The sequence below is a fragment of the Benincasa hispida genome, chromosome 10, assembly GCF_009727055.1.
Source record: "Benincasa hispida cultivar B227 chromosome 10, ASM972705v1, whole genome shotgun sequence".
In the NCBI taxonomy this organism is placed as follows: Eukaryota; Viridiplantae; Streptophyta; class Magnoliopsida; order Cucurbitales; family Cucurbitaceae; genus Benincasa; species Benincasa hispida.
The window spans coordinates 20,675,594-20,692,665 of NC_052358.1; the positions used below are offsets into that span (position 1 = coordinate 20,675,594).

General features: G+C 32.1%; 2 protein-coding genes across 16 annotated transcripts; both read right to left on the bottom strand.

Moving 5' to 3' along the window:
* Positions 1-2,315: 2,315 nt before the first annotated feature.
* On the bottom strand, positions 2,316-3,833 carry LOC120088028 (receptor like protein 29). The gene has a single exon (XM_039045053.1). The coding sequence runs from the start codon at positions 3,708-3,710 to the stop codon at positions 2,361-2,363; it is 1,350 nt and encodes a 449-aa protein (XP_038900981.1). The 5' UTR covers positions 3,711-3,833; the 3' UTR covers positions 2,316-2,360.
* Positions 3,834-4,835: 1,002 nt separating this feature from the next.
* Positions 4,836-11,169, bottom strand: LOC120088211 (protein MAIN-LIKE 2). Of its 15 annotated transcripts, XM_039045339.1 has the most exons (11): positions 10,340-11,024; positions 10,103-10,218; positions 8,847-9,491; positions 8,566-8,733; positions 8,074-8,463; positions 7,134-7,999; positions 6,855-6,973; positions 6,688-6,759; positions 6,271-6,356; positions 6,021-6,175; positions 4,836-5,113 (listed from the first exon to the last, which is right to left on the bottom strand). In XM_039045339.1, exons 2-7 carry the CDS (start codon positions 10,208-10,210, stop codon positions 6,970-6,972), a joined length of 2,181 nt encoding a protein of 726 aa, XP_038901267.1. In that variant the 5' UTR covers positions 10,211-10,218; positions 10,340-11,024; the 3' UTR covers positions 4,836-5,113; positions 6,021-6,175; positions 6,271-6,356; positions 6,688-6,759; positions 6,855-6,969. The 15 variants fall into 15 exon arrangements, with proteins under 15 accessions (XP_038901267.1, XP_038901279.1, XP_038901273.1 ...); XM_039045343.1 differs by lacking the exons at positions 4,836-5,113; positions 10,340-11,024 and adding an exon at positions 11,050-11,169 and having other exon boundaries at positions 5,843-6,175; XM_039045350.1 differs by lacking the exon at positions 4,836-5,113 and having other exon boundaries at positions 5,843-6,175; positions 6,920-6,973; positions 10,340-11,025.
* Positions 11,170-17,072: the final 5,903 nt, after the last annotated feature.

The following is a 17,072-nucleotide window of genomic DNA, read 5'->3' on the forward strand; positions in this document are numbered from 1 at the left end:
TAAAGTAGGAAACTAAATGAATGTTAAATGGAAATGGACGTATAAAACAACGTCATTGGCGATGTCTCATGGCAAATTTTTAGGATATTTTTTATAATATAAATTTTTTTTAATATTCTAGATTTAAATCATGTCTATTTCTTTTTAGGTTGATTCGTTAACTTCCATCCATGTCAAGTAACTAGATAATTAATGTTTGAGAACGAAATTAATACATTTATAGGAAAATACAAAAACTAAAAGTGATGTTTGGCTAACTCGACCCTCTTAAAATGATATAACAGAAGTATATAGTTTGAGGACATGTTTCTATTTGATTTTCAAATACTTAAGATCACTTTTGTCATATCCCATCATTAGAAACATACTCTTTATTATTCAAAATCATTTTAATGTTATATTTTATACTTTTGAAATATATTCTCATATAATCAAATACTAATTCAAAATGATTAAAAGCATATTTAAAGTTGATAATGAATATGACGAGTAATTTTATTTATTTCAAAATTACTCTTAAACATGTTCTAAAATGTCAACGTAATACATTGATAAGACTTGTATAAAGTCATGGAGAAAACATTCCATTTATATCCTATTGTGTTAGATTTATAACTCATACCTTTGACCCCATTAACGAAACCTTTTTTTGACAAACCAAACGGTAAATGAAATCCTAAATTTTAAACGCTAATCTCATGTATTTTGTGCATGTTCGATAATATTAATACATCTTTAAAATGGCTAAATTGAGAGAATAATGTCACTTAAAATCTAATACATTTTTTCAAATTTGGTAGAATAAATATTTTTATTTATATTTTTCAAATATGATATTTAATATAATACTACTCATATAATACCCAAAAAACAAAAAACGAAAATTTACCCTAAAACTTACTTGAGAACTTCATGTTAAACAAATCAATACTCTAAATATATCATTCTTGAATCGAGACCTAGTAAATTATGTAGCCTTAACATATAGTATTCAACTTCACAAACTATTACAATTTTACTTACCATTATAACCAAATTTGCTCTTTAATGCCATGTTCACACTCTCTTATACAAGTCGTGGGCATAACCAACTCAGGGGTGGGGGCTTATCTTGAAGCAACTTCCAATGCCATATCTTTTGGCTCCCCTGCTCGTTCTGTTTTTCATTCGGAACCCAACTTCACCACTGTATCTTACCGTGATCACCTATGAAGTACAGACACAGATACAGATACGATTAGATACAACAATTCGTCAATTTCTAAAAAATTAAGATACGGATACGTTAAAGGATACGTCATTTTTTATATATTATTTTAATATATATTTCTAAAAAATGAGGATATTGATACATTGAAGGTACATTTTCTCTTGCTTAAAAAAATAGGTTGCCTAGTTTTAGATTGAAAAATATGATGAGTTATTTGTCTTTTTTTTTAAAAAAAAGTAAGCGTAAAAATAGATATATCAAATCATTAGTCAGATACTATCTGAGAAGTATCTGAAAATATCAATATCTAATACGTGTCTAATACGGATTTTTTGCCTCATATGAAATATCTGTACTTCATAAGTGAACACCCTGATAGAGAAGATTACTGGGTCACTCTTCACACACTCACTCCCGTTGCCATACTTCAACGGTTATTGCCATGACTCAAAAGAAAACAAAAATCTTTTGACCCACGTAGACTACAATCTCAATCTCTTGTTAAACACAAATACGACATCGTATAATAGAAATTTTGAATCCTTAAATTGGAAAAGCTCCGGCTTTAAGGATTTCAAAGAAATTAGTGATCAAAATGAATGTCAGGCGGTGTCTCGCTTTGCACAAGCGTGTGGAACCATCTTCAATAATGGCACTGAGAGCGACATGTCGTTTTGGTGGAATTTTGATACCACCAACTCCATCTTCAACTCCAGACTCCTTTTCAACAATGTCATCTGGATATTCCAACTTTGACTTTGACCCATGTTTGAATCTTATTTTTTGAATTAAATTTGATACCCAACGCTCGACCAAACTTAATTTGTATTCATATTCATGTTATTTACTATTTTGATACTAAGATTTAGAAAAATGTGTCATATAAACTCTCTATCTCTATAGGTGCGGATATTTTCTTTCTCCCTCTATAAATAGACGTAACTAACACACTATTAGTAAACTACGTAAATTTTTATGTCCATTTTTCTAGTCTTTTTTACCTTTTCTGTGGTTCTTTGGTTGCTGATTTCTTAACCGGTTGTTTGATTTCAAGTTTTAAATAAGAAATAAAATGAAATAAGCAGTTTAAAGCAGAGTTGATACATGGCAGGAAGTTTGAATCAATTCAAAATTTCAAACAAGAATGAGATTATAGAGGGAGGATTACATGATGCAACAACAAACAAATAACAAAAGCAAATGGATTACAGAAGCTTGATTTAGCTAGAGATTTGTTCATTGGTTGGATGAATGAGCCATTTTCCTTGCTTCCACAAACATTGACTCCAAATTTTTGGGCAGTGGTGGCTTCAGAAGGGCTAAAACAAAGGCTTGGATTTCCAGTAAGATCCAAATTTTTGCCCAATCTTTTCAAGAAACTTGAGTTGAAAGGGACAGTACCAGTGAGGGAGTTTCTGCTAAGATTCAAGTGATAAATGTGAGAAAGACCACTGAATCCAACTGGGATTTCACCAGTTAAATGATTGTTTTGCAATGATAAAGTGGTCAAGTTTTTTAGAAGTGAAAAGCTTGATGGAAGAATGCCAGAATAGCCAGAACTTGCAAGCCTAAGTTCTTGTAGTTTCACTAATTTGCCAAATGCTAATGGAAGAGGAATTTGCATTGGATTGTCATCCATAATGAAATATTGCAAATTTTGCAACTTTTCAAGTCCTTTTGGGAAGTACCCATCAAGTTTGTTGCTACTCAAAGCCAAAAACACCAAGGAATTTAGTTTCACAATGGAATCAGGTATGTTGTGAGTGAGTAAATTTGAGCTCAAGTCAAGTTTTTGAAGCAAACCCAGTTGACCAATTGTGGTTGGGATTGATCCAGTGAGAGAATTATAGCTCAAATCCAAACCTTCAAGGCTTCTGAGATTACCCAACTCAATTGGTATACTACCTGTGAGCATATTGTAGCTCAAGTCAAGATGCACCAAGGACACCAACTCGAAAATCTCGTCCGGAATTGCGCCGAAAAGTCGGTTTTGAGACAATGTGAGGATCTTCAAGGACTTGAGGGAAGAAAGTCGAGGCGGGATCGGACCGATAAGCGCCGGGTTGGATCGGAGACTAAGTTGTTGCAAGGAAGAGTTGGAGAAAGTTGTAGGGGAAATAGAGAGAGTGGTATTGGTGTGAGTGAAACAATTGAAAAAGAAGAGAGAATGAAGGTGAGGAAGATCAAAGATGAATGAAGGGAAAGTGGCATTAGGTTTACAAGTAGGATTTGGGGAAATTCCAAAGTCGAGCCTTGAAACATGAAGGAGATTAGTAGTATTATTATTATTTGTATTTGGAGATGATTTGCACTCTAATCCAGGCCAAGAAGAACCAGGTTGACAAGGATTGGGATAAGAAAGTCTCCAATTTTGATCAGAAGACATGGAGTCCATGATCTTGAAAAGAGTTTCAAGTTCAAAGGGAGGCATGGAATGGAGTGCAAGATTGTTGGCAAGAATGGGTGAAAACAGAGTAAAAAGAAGGAAGAAACAGTACATTGTTGAGGATTTTGGGAGTGAATGGTCAGTTTCAAAGAGGAGTTGTTTGGTTGGTTATGGTTCTTCTTATGACTTATGAGTATGGGAAATTATTTCATTTCAAATGGCTATATGTGGAGGGAGGGAAGGAGGATGTGATTGAAGTGATTGGTGGGGTAGTGGCTAGTAATTTGTATTTCTGTGACATTTATTTTTTATTGAGAATTTGAAAACTAGGTAAAGTGGGGTCTACATTATTTTTTTGAAGGAAAAAAAATGGACATAGGAGAAAAGCATATGTTTTAGCTTTTTGGACACATAATATTTTTGTTTTCTCATTTAATTTGCATTAGTTATTGACAAGGTTTCTAATGTAGATCTAATGTTAATAATAAGAAATTTAAACTTATAGTTAAACGATCCTCTAAAACATAATAATAATAATAATAATAATAATTATTATTATTATTATTATTATTATTATTATTATTATTTGAAAAAATTGCACAAATCATTATTGTATGAAGTTGGTCACAATTATCTCTTTTTTTAAATTATTTTATTTGTGTATAACTCACACATATAAAGAAGAGAAATTGATCATATTTAAAATAATTTATTTTTTTTAAAAAAAAAAGAAGCTTGGTAAGGAAGATTTATATTGAATATGGATTTATGTTTAGAATGGCGCCTTTGATCTAAAAGTAAATTCCATCAACAATATAATTTTTTTTCTCTAGATTTATTCTTTTTCTTAATATGACAAGTTAATTACAACCAATAAAAAAACACATAAGATAATTGATCGAAATAAAAGTTCAAGAATGTGATTGTAATCAACTCTATAAATTCATAGATGATTTACGTAATTCCTGTAATTATTTATAGACTTGAAGGTATTTCTTACTACTACACTCAACAACCCCTTTAGGAAATTTTCCATTTTTCTATTAATTGATTTTATTATACTAACGAAAGCACCATTACAAAATGGAGCGAAAGATGGGCTAAACTTGTTGAATATTGAATTTCTATTTAACATATAAGTATAAAGAATTAAAAAAAATAACGGTCTCATTATTCAACAAGACTTGAATCAAGTAAATAAATATCATTACGATCTAATTAATCAATGAAAAACAAATAAATAAAGTAAAATACATGAATAATTTTATTGTAGTTCCAAGAAACAGAGCATTAAGAAGTTTGCCACAATAATCAAGCAAGACACCTCGTTTTCATTTATTTTTCTGGTCATTTCTTCCCTCACTGCCCTTTGAAGGCCACTCTTGGATTCACGATTACAAAGGGTATTTATGACAATAGGTAGCATCTAACACATTGGAACTTTAACCCATAAAAGTTGTTAATTGTGACTTTTGTCTCTTTGGCCTCCAAGTTCCCAATCCAACCAAGAGAAAATCCTAAAGCATCACAGAAAATCATGATCATTAATATATTCATATAAAAATGAAAAGCTCGTTTTTAATTTTCAAAGCGTAGCTTTGATTTTAAAACACTTATAAAATATAAACGACAAAACATAAAAATTGAAAAATGAAAATAGTATTTATATATAGGCTTAATTTTTAAAAATGAAAAATAAAAAACTAAATTGTTACCAGTTGGAGCTTAAAGAATGATATTTTATCAAATGTGAAAAATCAAATGGTTCATAAAGGTTAAATTACAAATTTAGCCACTAAATTTTGAAGTTTGAACCAATTTAGACTTTGAACTTTTAAAATTACAACCTTAGTCCCCAAGCTTTTAAATTTTATAAAATTTATAAAACTACTTGACAAATTTAAAAATTCAGAATTCTATTAGACATAAAATTCTAATTCACATCCAATAAATCAATTAGACCCGATTGATAATTATTTGATTTTTTGTTTTTAAATTTGTATTTATTTCCTCTCAATTGTTTACCATGACTATCATGTTTCTATATTTCCCAAGTAAAAGTATTGAATTCTTAGCCAAATTCTAAAAACAATAACAAATTTTTAAGAACTACTTTTCTTAGTTTTCAAATTTTGGCTTAAAAACATTGGTAGAAAGTAGATAACAAAGCAAAGAAACCTAATGGCGGAAAGAGTGCTTATAGGCTTAATCTTTGAAAACAAAAAACAAAAAACCAAATAGTTCTCAAACAGAACCTTAATTTTTGAAAATTTTAAATTTGTTAAGGCTTACCAAACACAAATTTGAGAATTTATAGACCTAGTAGATACAAGATTGAAAGTTAAGAGACCTATGAAATACTATTGTTCAGGAACCAAATAGACGCAAAGCTCAATATGTTCGGGACTAAACAAGTAATTTAACCTTTCATAAACCATGTACAATAAGATAGTGAACCGACAAACAACTTTTAGCTTAATAGAGCTGAAGAAAGCCCAAAATGACGCTGAATTTGGTCTCAACAAGAAGATTCAGATAGCCAAGCATTACTACCGCATTTCTTGGAGTGAAAGGACAACCTAGAAAACAGGATAAAGAAGGGAAAGATTGATCTTTTGAAGAGAACTTAGCCTCAAACAAATGCAAAATTAATTCAGGGTTATTACAATCTGACCCAGAAATAAATCAGACCCTGGGACTGGGAGTCCTTTGGCAATCAGATTTATGGGTCCCTTTGGCCCTTTTAACTTTTTTTCTGGTCTGTAGTCATCAAAGACAAGAGAAGAACAGAAGAAGAATCAAATAAGAACCCTTGAGTCTATTTTATGTGTTTATAATATAAATATTGGGGTGGTGAGCTATCAGAAACCAACAAAGGGAATCAAACTCTCCTGGAATGAACAGAAAAATTGAGCAGAGACTGACATATCTAAACGGGATCATCTGTTAACTGCAGTTCTTCAGAGTGACCCAAACACGCAGTTTAGAAAATACTCAGCAACATGAGCAGAAAATAACTTTCAAGCAGATATTACCTACAGTGACTTTAAAATGCAAATTATTGAGGATTCTATAGAAAAGATTTTCTCACCAGCAGTGGTAGCAAAACGATTTTGTTTCCTTTTGGGCTATCCTACTTGCTTCAAGCACTTCCAACTGTGCACTGGAACATAAGGGAAAGTTTGAATATATTTTATCATGAAACCAAACTTAAAAATATATCAACAAGAAGTGTAAAATAAAGGTTTTGTAACTCACGAAATACGATTAATGGGGCGAATATAGTATTTTAACCTATCAATATGCAGTGTAAAAAAATTTACATCCTGAAGTCATCAGATAGCTTCAAAAAATTTAAGCTTGGGCTGCACATTCATCTGTCAAAAAGGGGAAATAAAAGTAGATTTAATCTTGACAGAAGGAAGACCAAGAAAAGTAAAAGAAAGGAAATTGAATACACCATAATTGCATCACAGACAGTTCATCGCATACTAATCTGCAATTTTCACTGAACAAAGCTTGTCAAAATAATAATACCTCTGTTTTATATAAACATTGTTATTTCCTTTCTGCATCATATCCTCGTGAGGTACAACAAACGATGACTCTGAAACAATTTCAGCAGATAGTTCGCCTGTCTGAGGAGAGCTCTTAATAGAGCCATGGCAAAGCTCTGAATTGTCAATATTGTTAGCTGTGTCTGGAAACTTTGGCATATTAACATCCTCGGTTGAATGATAACTGGCTTCCTTAGATGTAGAGAAATGTGGTGGATCACCAGCATCCATTGCACCACAAATCTGAGTATTTGTAACTTCATTGATTGTATCAGATAAATGCAGGTCATCAACATCCTTAGGTGCGTCGCATAGCTCAGCTTCATCAAGCTTAATATCAGCATGGGTTAACTCATCCATATTTCCCCCAGCAGCATTGTGGATCATGTCAGAATGGTCAACCCCTATGTTGGCCTCACATAACTGCATACTATCATCCCCATCAACTTCATGAATAAGCGGTAAATGATCAACCTCCGAGTCAACAGAACATAGCTCCGGATGTTCCATCTCTCTATTCATGTGATGGAGTTGTAATTGATCAACCTCAAGGGCAGAATCACAAAAATGAGATTGATCATCTTCACTAACTGCGTTGTAATGCAATTGGTCCTCCTTCCTCACACGTTTTCCTGTACCCTTCCTTCTGACCCTCTCTTTTCCCCTAATTCGTTTACCAAGTTCAATCTGGGGAATGGAGGACAATATAATTGGACCTCCAACTTGGTCTCTTAAACATTCATGTGCAATGTATCTTATCCTTGAAATCAAATCAATTTGCTGCTGATCCAACCCTTTGGTTGAGAATGTATCTGCTATGTGTGCAATATCCCTCAAACCAGCATTCTGTTAAAACTTAAAAAGATTAAAATTAAACAACAGATTCAAGTTGCATAACAATCTAAGAATTATAACCTTACCGTCCTCTGAAACTCAGATGAGAGAGATATAGGCCTCCCAACAAACCTACGAGTAATTTTCAGGTACCACTGCATGTACTCATTCTCATCTACACTATCATCACCATCAACAATCTGGAGTCCACGGTCTCTCCATTCATTAAGCTCAACTTCCATTTTTGCTGATAGGTCAACTCCTCCATCAACACCCCGGCTTTTTCTTTCCCACCGTGGTACATCTTCTGGGATTGCCTGAGGCATACCATACTGCCTTAAGCAACGGTTAGGGAGATGTCTCTCTGCCTTATCGAAGCATATCAACATTGTCTTTGCCCTCCCAAGGATCAGAGAACTTTTAATATTTTCTGGAATTAGCATACTATCCATATTTCTATAAGGTAGCCACTCCACCTATAAGAAATAAATACAAATCAAGTCTCATTTGGGTGGATTACAAATAATATGCAGCTGAATCTATAATAAAACAAGAAAGAGAGGATATACAGAAATTACATCACAAGGTTTTAAGGAATCCAAAGCCTTTCGGTAAAATACTACATCACGATTTGCTGTTGGACCACTTTGTTTGCCCTTCCATCTAAGCACAAATGGAAAGCGATTATGCATTGGATCATGATTTAGCTTTGGACGCCCAATATTAAGGTGAAAATAACTCCAACACTGGAAAGTGAAACAAAAACAAAGAGGACATTTTATTAAACAAAGTAGTAATGCAGCTAAGAAGATCAACAGATTACATAGGTAAGAGGAGGGGACCAATAATTTCAGGTAACCTGCAATAAGGTTAAGCAACCGCTGATGGTACTTTGTGATCTTAAGGAAGCATTCCCAAGAGCTCTGTACAAGAATGATAAAGCAGCTGCTCCCCAAGCAAACTTCCCACATTGATCAAAATGCTCAAACAAAGGAAGGTACATGACAGGTACTTTATTCCCAGTTGTTGTGGAAAATATAGTACTACCTACAAGGTAAAGAAGGTAAGCACGTGTATGCCGTTCAACAATTTCCATTGGAGCATCTTCATGGCACCGAGAAAAGAACTCTTTCAACCAACTAAGCTTAACCATTCCACCACTTGTATAGCCAGGATCCGGTGCTCTGCCTAGATACCTCTCACATACAGAGTGGCAGGTTGTATACGTTAGACCAATAACAGGGTCTCCATCAATTGCAAGTCCCAGCAAGAGAGCAACATCTTTCAGGGTTACAGTCAATTCTCCAACATTCAAGTGAAAGGTATTTGTTTCTCTTCTCCACCTCTCAACCAAAGCCGAGATTAACGGGTTATCCAGACTAATTGCAGGAATCAATCTCAAGTACCCGAATCCGGCTCTCTCAACTAGTTCAATTTGCTTGGCTGTAAGTGTCCACTGATCAAGCTTGGAAGTGTGTTCATGACACCTAAGTGCACCACGCTCCTGTTCATGCATTAGTTTGATTGAACCATTATGAATAATCCTGAAAACTAAATTTTGAAGTACAACAGACAAATGGAATATCAAATGATAGTAATAAATTGGAAAATTTTCAATTCATACCCCTAAACTTCGGGTTGGTATTAATTTAAACATTGAACTAACAATTGTATCAATTTAAGTAAGTGTATCAATTAACACCCTTCTACAAACTTAGTTCGAAAAATACCGTGTGAAATATATAATTGTTTCAATTAAACTTCTAAATTGAATCAATTTAAACCCTTTATTAAAACTACATTTGAAAATAGTTCATGCATTCAATTCTCACATGTGTGTAGACTTCTTCATGTCTAACTTTTAAAATGAACGATTGGAATTGATGCATGGACAATTTTCAAAGTAAATCTTAATTAAGAGTCTAAACTGATTTGCTTAAGAAAGTCTAGCAGTTTAAATTATAAATCTATATGAAGAGTGTAAATTAATACACTTACGAGAGTACATGGTTTGATATAATTAGTAGTTTAGAGTTTAAATTGATACAACCTCCAATGTTTAGGGATGTAAATTGACATTTTCCCTAATAAATTTTATCTGATTACAAACTGCACCTGCCCATCCCAAACTGCAGAGGACACATGCTTCTCTTGGTCATAAAGAACCGAGCTCTCAATTGGTCCAGGATTGGTCCCATAAGGATCCATTAATGATACTTCCATCGCTCCCACTGATTGGAACAACAAAATGAATGAAAAACAACACCATTTAACTTAAACTCCAACATCGACAAGTTTACATGACACTTAGTATGACCATACTACATAATCAAAAAGACAGAAAGGACTAACCCCAATCCCAGCTTGATCATATTTTGTACAAATATGCATGGAACATACTAATGCGCTCGGATCCTGATCAACTTTACAAATAATATCAAGAAAGCTTCACCTAAACTAAAAGAAACATGCACAAACATATGATCAATCAAGAAGTAACAGATTTTCAGCTCGCATAACTAATCTTTGAACAAAAACTAATACAGCAAGATTAAACTATTGTACAAATACTCATGGAACAGATCAATGCAACATCAATTTCACCATAATTACAAGAAAGCTGCAAACAAGACCAATCCTGATTCCTAAATAAATTCCCTTTCCATATATTCCATCTTTAAAAAGATTGCAATCGACCCGCTAAAGATCCGAGAGCGTCACCCAGGCAATTAGCATTAAAAGATCAGCATCATCATCCAATCTATAACAAATACATAAACATAAAAGGAACCCATTCATGAATCATTAGTCAAATTTGGAATGAGTTGATTGAGAATTCATAATTTGGTTTTGGCGCGCAAAAGATTGTTAGTTAAATCCAATAACGAGAGAAGATGAAATGAAGAAATAGAAAGGAATTAATAATAGAGAGGGAAATGAAAAACCCTAAGGTAGGAGTTTATGAGAGTGAAGCCATTGTATATAAATGTTGTGGAAAAAAATTAAAGGAAAAAAATTTTAAAAAGAGAAAAGAAAAGAAAAGATGAAAAAGAGAGAAGAACCTGGTGAATGAAGTTTAAGGCCAAAACGACGACGGAGAAGACGACCTTCGCACAGAGTGGGAAAAAGAAAAAAAAAAAAAAAAGAAAAATGGAAAAACCCTCGAAACGACGACAACAATGTCGTAGGATGCTGGATAACGACTGTATAACATTTTTATTTTTATTTTTATTTTTATTTTTATTTTTTTCTTTTTCTTTTTTGATATGCTTTTTTCGGGGTGCGAATGCCACGTGGAAGAGTCAGAAGCTTGCAACCAATATTAAAAAAGTAATTAAGTTAGGCTTACCGTTTAATAACGATTTTTTTATATAAATAAAATTTATGGTTGTCTTTTTTTTTTTTTTTTCCTAATTTTTCAATTATGATTTTAATTTTTTTAAATTAAGACTTGAATTTTTAGTCCAATTTTAAAGTAAGTTCTCAGAAGCTATTACTTTTCATTTTCAAATGTTAACTTGATTTTGAGGCGAAAAACATTAAAAAGGAAAAACAAAAATTAGGGCTGCTGGTTAAAAAAGCAAAAGAAGTTATAATAATTTGGCTACACATTTGCTATTTGAAAAAAAGAAGGCAAAGAAATGAAGTTCAATTCACATATAAAAATATCTTTTGAATGAAAAATTTCGGTCAATAAAATTTTGTCACGTCATCGCAATAAAAATCCATTTTATTTGGAGACAAATAACTGCCAAACTAAGAAATGTCACATATCATTTTTTTTTTACTATTTGAATTTTGATCATAACACAACGATGTGTTTTTCAAATTCAACGATGATTAAGCTTGGATCATAATTGATAAAGTTGACTAAAAGCTCGATTATACTTCAAATTATTAATTGAATCGAGTTAAGTAATTAAAGTTGTTCGGGTTCAAAGTTTGACCCATTTCAAGTCCCATGGAGGAATTTTCGGCCAAAAAAGATATTGGGCCCAAGCCCAATTTTAAGTCTAATCCCATCATGTAAGACCCATGAAAACTCTATAAATAGAGGTTTTAGCCTTCATTTGAAATGGTTGGAACAACTTAAGGCCGAAGCTTTGAATATTTGAAGTCTCAAAGATTGAAACTCTGACAATCTGAAAAATATTACAACCTTCTAGTTATCCTTAAACTCTGAAGACTTAAAAACTGAAGCGTTAAAGCTTTCAAGACTCTAAAGCTCTGATCGATTTCGATATTACAACCTTCTAAAAATTGATGACTCCAAAGACGAAAGCTTCCTTGAATTCCATAAGACTGAAGCTCAAATCGATCTCAATATTACAACTTCTTGAAGATTGAGTACTTGGGAGTTTAAACTCCATTCAACATTTAAGATTTTAAGAGAAAACATCAAAGAAATATATAGTAGACTATACCTACTTATACTACAAATCAATACAAATTCAAAGTTCATTCAAATGAATCAAATTTCTCCAAAAATCTTCTTGAACACTTGATACAATTGATAATGATGCACTTGAGTAATTTGTCAATCATGCACTTGTTTATATTGTTAATAAACTTGATATACTTAAATATTATACTTGAGATGATACACTTGACAGATATACTACCGGTAAACTTGATAATAATGCACTCTATATATTATTGATACACTTGATAATAATACACTCTATATATTGTTGATACACTTGATAAGAATGCATTCATTGAGACTCCAAATGTACTTAACTGATATACTATTTATATATATTATAAAAAATTACTCAAATTTCTTTTTTTCACACAAAATAGACCTCTTCCCCTAATATCTCTCTCTTTAGCCAATCACCGTGCTATTTGCACCATTTTTCATCGGTCACCGCTCTGCCTCCCTTACTGCAGCCTTGCTGCACGTTCCGTTGTCAACCGCCCTCGTTGCATGAATCGGCCCCCCAAGGCTCCTCTCATTTGTTTCTCTCTATTTTTCTTTCCTGTCTTTCTTTCTCTCTCTATTACAGCAAAAGAGGAATAAAAGGGATTTTTTTAGATGACAAAATTGGAATACAAAATAAACAACATATAAAATTTTAAATTTTTGCTATATGTGTCATCCTTCAGAGAATGCTCACAGTTATACATTCTTTATTTTTATTTTTTTTAACAAAAGTTATACCTTCTAAATTTGTCACTCATTGTAAATTTCCAAAAAATGATTGGTTGAAGTATTATATAGCTTAATTATCAAACATGAATTAATTTTAATTTCTGATAAATACAAACAACCATTGGGAGTTTTTTTTTCCCTTTTTTTTATCAATCCTTTAGTTTGTAAATTAGAGTTAGAAGTACGAAAAATTTACATATTTGTAGAGAGAATAGCACAAAAAACCTATTTTAAATGCTTGAAATGCCAATTGATCCAAATTTTGAAAAATGTGTCAAATGATGCTTTGTCTATGTCATGATCTTGTGAATTTACAATATTGTTCTTACTTTCTTGATTTTTTTCTCTTTCTTCTCCACGCTGCTCTCTTTTTTTCTTCTTTTTCTTTTTCCTCTTCCTTTCTCCCTTTTTGCGTGTCGTCGTCTTCTTCTCCTCCAATCTCTTTCCTCTACGTATTTTCTTCTTCTTCTCCGACACGACGAAATTACACAGCAACTCTAACGTGATTAACTCGATGAATAAGAGCAAGAGCGAGAGAGAGGAGTGATTTTGTGAGTGAGGAAAGAAAGAGTGATACTGACGAGAGCGAGACGGGCGAGGACGAGAACGACGTGAGCAAGATAGGCGAAAGGGGGAAGAAGACGATTCATTGTTCCATGGACGTTCGCAAATGGATCATTAGCGAGAGGAAGGGGGAGAGAGAGAGCGAGAGCGAATGTTTCGTGTGCACGCGAGTATATTTTAGAAATTTTACCCGAATTTATTGTTAGCAAAGAGTCCTTCGACATTTTTTTGAAAAACTAGATCATTTGACATTTTCAACCCAATTTTTGGGTCTAAATAAATTTCCCATATTTATGTTATATTTCTATTTAAACATAACATAACCTTCACATAATATCATATTTTTCATAACATTAACACAGGTTTTCGGAACACCGTCAACAGTCCAATCATAACATGTTATAGTAATTCAATCCATCAAAATAGAATCATGCTTTCAATGCAATCACAATCTTAACACCAACTTCGGTTCAGGGCGAACCAGTATTAAATCACTTATCTTGGAATTAAGCCCAAATAGCTAGCAATTTAACTTCGCAAAACCTTGAATCTTGAATAAATTCAAAAAACATAAATTGAAATTAAATCCAACGTTTAGGAATGGAATCGTCCTACTAATTCCAATCACAACTTAACCTGAATGTCTCCAAACAACTTACCCGACACGTGGTTTGATTCAAAACCTCTTTGAAGTTTCAAAATCAACACGATCCAATAACTATATCACCAAAATCAACCTTTAACTCTAATGGACAACAACTTTAGACCTTATAATCTAACCTAAAAAAATCACAATTAAAACAAATGTTAAGCCGACAATTATTGAGTATCCAAAAATTCTCAACAAATATCCCAAACCTTATAAAAAAGGATGTCAAACAATTTTAATCTTGTCGTAAAATACCTTGAGAGTATGTAAAACTCAATCTCAATATCAAAACAATATGGGTAAGCCAAAACTTAACCAAAACTTGATGGGTATTCAAGATCTTCCAAGAAAACCCATAAAACATCAAGCAAATTACCCAAAATATCAATTCTGGCGACAGTGGCACTAGCGACGGTGGCGGTGGCCGCGACGACAACTATAAACGGGCAACGGACGCTGCTGTCAGACACTGCAAATTGTTTAGACTAGCAGCAGGGTCTTGCATGAGGAGGGTTTGCGAGAGTGAGAGAGGGGGTTTCCAACTTTACAAATTTTATTCAGTAGCGACTATGGATAAACTAGAGCTCCAAACAACGATCCAACCGTTCAAAACAAGACTCTATATGTTCCAAATAGACTGACCAAATTTTAGCACAATCCAACAGTTCAAACTCCAATAATCGACAATTTTGTGGAAGCTATTACTGAAAAATCAAACGATTGTCTTTCTCTCTGATTTTCTGTCCCTTTTCACTCTCCTTTAATTTCAAATATTCCAGTTCTTTCATTTTTTTTTTCAAAATTTAAAAAGATAAATCAAATATTTTATCACAATATCTCCAAAATCTCCAAAAATTCTTTCAAATTAATAAATCAATTAACTTCTCAAATTATCTTAATTTAGGCTCAAAAAACCCAAAATTAAAAGGGCATAAAATTCATCAATTTGATACAAATTAAATCCTTCCAAATATTTAAATCAATTTAAAAACACATAAAATTAATTATCTCCTCAGTTGTTTTAAGTTGGCTCCAAAATCCAAAAACTAAAGTAAATTAAAGGCCAGCAATTTAAGATAATTAACCACAATTTATGCGGAACTCGGGATGTTACAAAAGTATTATCAATTTTGCTAATTGAAACTATAATACATATGCAATTTGAAAAGATATAATTAAAATGCTAAATTCTTATAATTTATAAAAATTAAAATTCATCCACTAGAACATTTTATCTTAAATATTATAACATCTAAGGAACTAAAGTAATAAATTTTTAAACTTAAATAATTTAGGAATTTTAAAAATCAAGCCAAATTTTGAAAATTTAAAAAGTAGCTTTCAAAAAGTTGTTTTTGTTTTTAGAATTTGGCTAAGTATTCAACCATTGTACTTAACATGCAAACCACTGTAAGAATTGTGGATGAAATAGACTTGAGGACACGAGCTGGGGTGGGTCCTTCTGGGGCCCTGGCTCTAACGTCTTTTGGACATCTCTAAATTTTGGTGTCAAAATTAACATAATTGAGAAGATAATTATTTTAGTTTATTTGGTAAGAGGTTAGTTGGATTTAAGTTGCTAAAAGATTTGGAATTTAATGAATACTCAATAAATTTAATAGAATTTAAATTCTAGATTTTGTTTTATAATAAATTTTAATAGAATTTAAATGAATAAAATAAATAAAAATAAATGAAAAAAAGAAACATAACCCTATCTTTCTCTCTTCTAATTCCGTTGTTCTTCCATTGTTGCAGTCGCACACCACTAGCAAGTGGCTGTGTGGCTTTCCTTTTTATCTTTTTTTTTTCCTTCCATTTTTTCTTCGTTCATGAATCTCCAATGGACAGCCGTACAACTCTTATCTCTAATTTTTTTCCTTCAATCGTTTTTTCTTTTTAGTGAAGTTATCACCGATTGTTGGTCGTCAACAAGCTCCATCTCTACTTATGTTTTTTTCTTCTTATTTCACTCTCTATTTCAACCTCACACCACAATGCTAATCTAGTTTTCTGCTACAACCCTTCACCAATTGATTGCTTACCTTCAAAAGCTCGAATCAATCTATTGAGACATTTCTTTTAATCCATTTCAATATGCATGGATATTTTGGATAATTGCTAATAAGTATTTCTTTTATTTAAAAAATTGTATCGCTGATAATACAATTTTAAAAACTCTTTTATTATTTTTCCAAATGAAACTTTAAAATTTATTATTTTACCTAATGCATATAAAGTTTGATTAGGAAATATTTCTTTCTTGTTTATTTTCTTTTTCGAGTTGGTTTAGTTAGCATTAACAAAGATTAAGATAGACCTTCTTAAGTAATCAAAACATACTTGCTAACTATAAAAAGACTTTAGGTTAAATTTCAATGTTTTCCCTTAAATAAGGTATCCGAGAGTAATAAGATATGTGATTCAAACCTCCCTACACTATTATATCCACAAATAAAATAAAATAATCTAGACTCTCAATCTCGTGGTCTTACATACAACCTCCAACTAATAATTTATTAGACTATTAACTATGTCTAATAAATGATTGAATTTTTTATTTTGTATCTAATCCTCATCATATTCAACATCATTTTATAAGATAAAAATTTGTAAGAAAAAATTAAAAGTTTAGAAAAATACTTGCACAATTCAATTTTATACATTATGGATTAATTAAACTAGAAAGATCTCAAATATATCCAAGATTAATTACA